At 42.1% G+C, this 5,901-nt stretch overlaps 1 protein-coding gene across 1 annotated transcript in view; it reads left to right on the top strand.

Annotated features, from left to right (window-relative positions):
- Nucleotides 1–3,523: 3,523 nt before the first annotated feature.
- Nucleotides 3,524–5,901, top strand: part of MGST2 (microsomal glutathione S-transferase 2) — a 10,897-nt gene continuing 8,519 nt past the window's right edge. Inside the window, exon 1 of the mRNA XM_009865377.1 lies at nt 3,524–3,581. Coding sequence (XP_009863679.1) covers nt 3,524–3,581 — 58 coding nt within the window. The remainder of the gene's footprint in view (nt 3,582–5,901) is intronic.

The following is a 5,901-nucleotide window of genomic DNA, read 5'->3' as shown; positions in this document are numbered from 1 at the left end:
ATGGCACAGTTCGTGTTTTATAAACATATGTAAAAATATATTATTCTCTATCTCAATCCAGAATTGCATCCCAGATATATTCCTCCAATGTCCAAAGTAAAAAATGTAATGACTCCCAAAGGCCATAAGCAAATCCAATAGGCCTGTGGGCACGTGGGAATTTATGTGCATATAGAAACTCATATGAACAGTGATGGGAGTTACAGTACATCAATCTTTTGTACATCCAGATGAGAACACCATGAACCAATTCTTTCCTGACTTATATCCAGTATTGATGGAGGGGACATAATTCTGCAGAAGGTGCAGAGCGGGAAGGGATCCAAACTTTTGGCCACTACTCTATTTAATGCTTTTAAACCTGCCCTGCCACCACCGTCAAAAATAGTCTGCTCTCATGCCACCAGCATCCAGAGGATGGAAAATGAAGATCTGTTTTATCATTTGGCAACACTGCCACAAAGCAGGGGACTCTGAGCAACCAGACCTTAAAATGAACTGGATGAAATGGACTGTTCATCCTGAGGCAAAGTATGCATGAAACAGCAGCTGACATGGATTGCAACTGGTGTTTAGGAGGTAGCATTGGGAACACTTGAAGGAATAAACATATTTTCCTCCTCTTTCATCTGTTTCATAGTTTGGATAAATTTAAAGCCTGAGTATGACCCAGTGTCTCACAGGCCCAAGTTCTTTGTAATATATCATTAAAAAGCAGAGTAAGTTAATAAACCGCAGAGCTCACTAGTATTACTGCTGTAGCTAAACTCCTTTTGACACACGAGCCAGCCTCATACATTGTAACAGTCTTGATTTACCTTATAAGTGGTTCCAGTGAAACATATGAGAGTTCAGCTATGTTTTCCCTTCCAGCCAGAGGAGCCTCTCTGTTCTTCAGAGCCTGTCTTCTTGAAGATGTTTAAAAATAAAAGATGCTGCACTGTCACTTGCGACTGGCCTTGAGTAAGTCACACCCCAGCACCGACTGCACACTGCCCTTTGCAAAGCTCTTTTCAGCTCTTCCAGAGACAAAAAATGAGCAGCTTTGACAGTATAACTCCACTAGAAGAGCTTATTTGATTCACGCCTGTGACTACCTCAACCATCTGCTCTCTCACAACGGCAGTTCTGCCACCCTGCTGGGATTTGCCCTCGCTGCCGGACAACGGGAGCATCTTTCTCTCCAGAGTCAGCTTCTTTGGGAAGGTCTGCCAGGGACGGACAAGGCAGCGAGAGGCAGGACCACTCATTTGCCTTAAATTCTGGGACACCTAACTCTGACACACAGCTGCTACATCAAACTAGCAAGTCCTGTCCCTACCCAATGCCTTGGTTTCCACTGCTGTTGGAGAAGCTCGTTCTCCCTACGCATACAAAGTACGGCACAGCAATAAAATATTGCTGTTTCCAAATGGGAAAGACCCAAGTCTGGTAAGATACCACCAGAATCTCTGACTTCACATTGCATTTCACTGCTCAGAGCTTCTGTTCTTGCTTTAGAGACAGCTTTGGATAGCTGCAGAAAGCACATGCATTTACAACAGCAGAGATAAGTGAAGCACATATGAAATATATGCAAGTGAAGGAAATGGAAAATGGAATTACATTCATCAGGAGTAAGCTGAGAAATCAGCCACAGACAAGCTGTCAAAATGCCCTGCCATAACTGCAGAGATCTCTTGGTTGATCCTGGCACCTATTTATGTGCAGGGGCTTACACACATCAGAAAACTGAGCATTTCCACAATCATAAATAAACTCAACCTTGGTTTTGTATAGGATCTGACTTTCTATTCTGGATTACACAGGGAGGCAGCATAACATTAGCTGTGGACTATGTGAGACTAAAAACATTACAAAGCTATAGGCAACTACAAAATCTCTACTACCAGTGGAAAGTGAACAGACTTTTAAGCAAACTGCAGCTCAGCCATAATGGACACATAACTTAAAATATTTCTGTGGATTTAAGCCCCTGCCTTAAACTGTGTTTGTGCCTACTTTTAAGTCAGACATGCTGGACTTTGCATGTCCATTGCCACTTTGAAATTCACATCCTTTGAATAGTCAGAGAAAAACCCTGTAACTTCAATGTCAGCTGGCCTTAAAATGTGTAGCCCTTGTGGTTTTAACTTTTCAAATGACTGGCACTGTCAGAGTTTTCCTTCACTTCCCCATAACAGATGGGTAACAATGCTTTGAGCACTTCTGAGCCAGAGAAAGAACACAGAGACACAGTGTGGCCAAAAGGTCAACACATACTATACCAAAATCTGCAATTAAAGCACATAAATCAGCAAGTAAAAAGTTACTAAGCACAACCATCCAAAAACTGTTACCACAGTACATCTACTCTTCCAATCTTTAGAAAGAACTGAATTAATTAATACTGATTTAATACCCAAGAAATAACCCTTGAAATTTGGCAAGGTGAAGTAACTGATTTAAGGTCCTTTGCTTCGTTAGCCTTTAAAATCAGCAAATTTGACTGAAGTCAATGAAATATCCCACCTCAACATCAGCTGAAGGCAAAGCGGATAGGTAATCCTATAGTCACAACCACCATTACACTGGTTTTGTTCCAGTGATTTTGTGGGATCATAAAGGCCTAACAACATTAAGTTAGTTAGATGATGCTATGAAAAAAATCATAGAATCACAGAATGAGTTGGAAGAGACCTTAAAGATCATTGAGTTCCAACCACCCTGCCATGGGCAGGGACTCTTTCTATCAGACCAGGTTGCTCAAAGCCCCATCCAGCCTGGCCTTGAACACTTTCAGGGAGGGGGCTTCCACAGCTTCTCTGGAAAACGTGATTCAGGGTCTCACCCTTGATGTTCCTCGAGGAAATCTCTCCCAGTTTTAGCACTAGGCATCAACTGTAGGAAGCATACCCCAGGCAGAAAAAAAATGAGGGGAGGTTATTCCTTCCTTTCTCAGTTGTTTTACCCTTTGAACCGTGCTGAACAATTCCTTTCCATACGCTGACTGCTGGCAAAGCGGCTGTCGGGCCACCTGCCAAAGCTCGAGTCGCACACGTTCGGCAAAACCCGTAAATCAGACGCTGGGACGGTGCAAAGCTCCGCTCCCCCCTCGCGCCTCCTGCACCGGGTGCCGCGACCGGTGATGGACGCAGACCTCCCCCCGTGCTAGGCCCTCTGCAAAGGCAGAACAAAAAGTCTTCGCCCCCCACAAGAGCTTGCGCCTGGAGTGCGAGACATAAAAGCACAGCTGAATCCACAGAGGCAGGGAAGGCTGGTTTTTGTTCTCGCTGTGCTTTCACACAGGCAAGAAGCAGGCAGGGCTGGCTGGCTGCGTTTGAACTCTGTCAGGGATGAAAAATGGCCGCAGTTTTGCCTTCTTCTCTTAAAAAGTTAGGCTGGTTTCGTTTCTAAGGCAGCCCTTTGTTGCAGTGCTGTCCAAGCGCTGCAATTCTCCCACCTGTTGTTTTTTTCCTTATTGCTCACCCAGGCTCCCTCTTCTGTGCACACATCCTGCTCGCACACGGAAGCTGCTGTGAACATGGCTGGTGATTTAATTATGCTCGCGGCCGTCTCTCTTCTTTCCGCCTTCCAGCAATGTAAGATCTGTGGGGTCGCGTGCCTTGGGGCTTGGGGAGGCCTTCCACACTGGTTCTGCAGTACTGGAAATTATTTTATGTTAAACTGGCTGTTCTGTAACTTTGATTTCTGAGAATTCATTAAGATTTTCCTCACTGGAGCGCTGTTTTTCCTCACTGTAGTCTGAGAGGGAGCTGGCTCAGTGAGATGGATTACGTTTCCCTGTGGGAAAAACTAATTTGTTTTCAATTCTATTTCATGCGCCCACTTTTTGGAATTGTACTGTTCTGAAAGCTTGTAACTAGCTGTAAAGTTACCCTAAAGCCACATTGTGTCTTGGTTTCAATTTTTATTTAAACACCTATAAAACAGAAAGCCTCAAAAGTTAGAGTAAATTTGTGAAGTCAAATACACCAATGCTGGACTGAAAGCGCTGTCAAAGCTGTTTCCTGAAATAGAGATATATACTAAATATATGAAATTAAAGAAGAAAGCAAACATTTACACCAGGCAGCAATCATAAAAGCTATTTTGCGCTATGTCCTCATCATTACATTTCTTCAAGATCTAAATGGATTTATTTTATCCCCTGCTGATATACCTCTGGGAATCAAGGACTATGGAAAGAAGTGGGCAAGTCTTTTTGCTGTGTATTGGTCTAGAACTGCAGCAGCATTTTTAATGCTTGCCATTATTTTCTTTGAAAATCCTTGATTCATATAGTTGGAAACGAGATGTATTTTGAAGGCATTTGTGCTATACTGGTGTGAGATTAAGAATAAGTTAAAAGGAATCACTCTACCTTTTTTAAAAAAATATATACAGCACCTCCAGCTTATCTAGCAACCTATCTACATAACTGGATTGTTTATTTGTTCTCAACTCCTGAAATAACATTTGTACCCTGCAAAAAGAAAAAAAGCTTGAGAATGTGATCTGTCCAGGTTAAAAAGAGCCCCAAAGAGGGCAAATAAAAAGCACCTAAAACTTACATTCTCTTTTCCTGTCATCAGATCAGCTACAACATACCCTTGTGATCTTCACAGAACATTCCTATCTGGTGGCAATATTTACCATGAACTTCTGTGAAAGTTCAACTTGCCTGCCTTATTTTTAACGTAAAAGCGTGAAGGATTTAAAACAAACAAATAAACATTATCCAGAAAAGTACTACAGTTTGAAAACTCAAGGAACTGTACAGATATTGAAACTGCAAGAGGGGAGGGGGGAAATACCCATGTTAATTCATACTCGTTAATGTTAGTTAAAATCACAGAAAAGACAGGATAATCTGGCTTTCAATTTACACTGGCGAGCTGACACCAAGCCCAAAGAGAAACCAGTGTAAAAATCTGATCTGCTGATCTGATTTAAATCCTCACAGCTTGACTTACTGTCAGTGTGCTTTCTAGCATGGGTAAACCAGCACAGATTAATTTATGGGAGTTAAAATGAACATTGCGAAGCTGGCACCATAAGCGTGCTGCAAACAAGGTACACCCAACGTACACAGCCCTCAGTGCTCTGTTTGCCCTCCTGTTTATTCTGCTAAGCCTCCGTTCCTGAGTTAGGAAGGTGCTAATCGGCAATATGACCTCCCTGAAATCGCGCTGGAAGTCAGATTTCACTCCGCAGTCGTCGGAGGTACAAGATTTAGTGTCTCAAAACCGTGAGCTATTCAAAGAATCAGGTCAGACAAAGATTAAACTGTGCAATAAATGCTCCAAGGTGGAAAGAAAGAGAAGAAACAATGCAGTGGAAGTGGTTTCCAGTCATGACTCCAGTTTTAAGCAGTGAAGATTTGCTTGAGAGATTAGTGTTTTGAAGACCGATGGGAAAACAAGGGAATCCAATGAAAGGAGAGAACGAATCCCAGTCATTTATATAGGAGAGAACAGGGAGGACAGAAATCCCACCACCTTTCTATTTTGAAGCATCTATCTGACATAACATCTTTTAAAATCAGCTCTTAGTAACTCCAGGACCCAGCAAGACATTATTAGAATGTATTTAGTTATTTTTTTAAAGGTTGTTAGGCCAAGCCATGCAAATTAACATGTCTTATCACACACTGAAATACAGGTATCAGCCTCTCTACAGGCTTTTAAACACATATGAAATGTCTAAGAGTAATGTTCCCTGAAAGTCTACTTTGTGCCCTATTTTCAGAGTAAGGATATTAACTCGGTAACCATAAATGCCACCTTAAGATGAAAGCTAAAAAAAAGCAAACAAAGGCAAGTCAAACATACTTTACCTCGGTCATGTAATTTAGCCTGCTAGAATTGAACAGCTTGGTACAGGGGGAAGAAAAGGCTCTGAAAATCTTTACTTATTCCT

Source organism: Apaloderma vittatum, unplaced genomic scaffold (assembly GCF_000703405.1).
Source record: "Apaloderma vittatum isolate BGI_N311 unplaced genomic scaffold, ASM70340v1 scaffold14862, whole genome shotgun sequence".
NCBI lineage: Eukaryota > Metazoa > Chordata > Aves > Trogoniformes > Trogonidae > Apaloderma > Apaloderma vittatum.
This window is presented reverse-complemented; position numbering and strand designations above follow the sequence as displayed.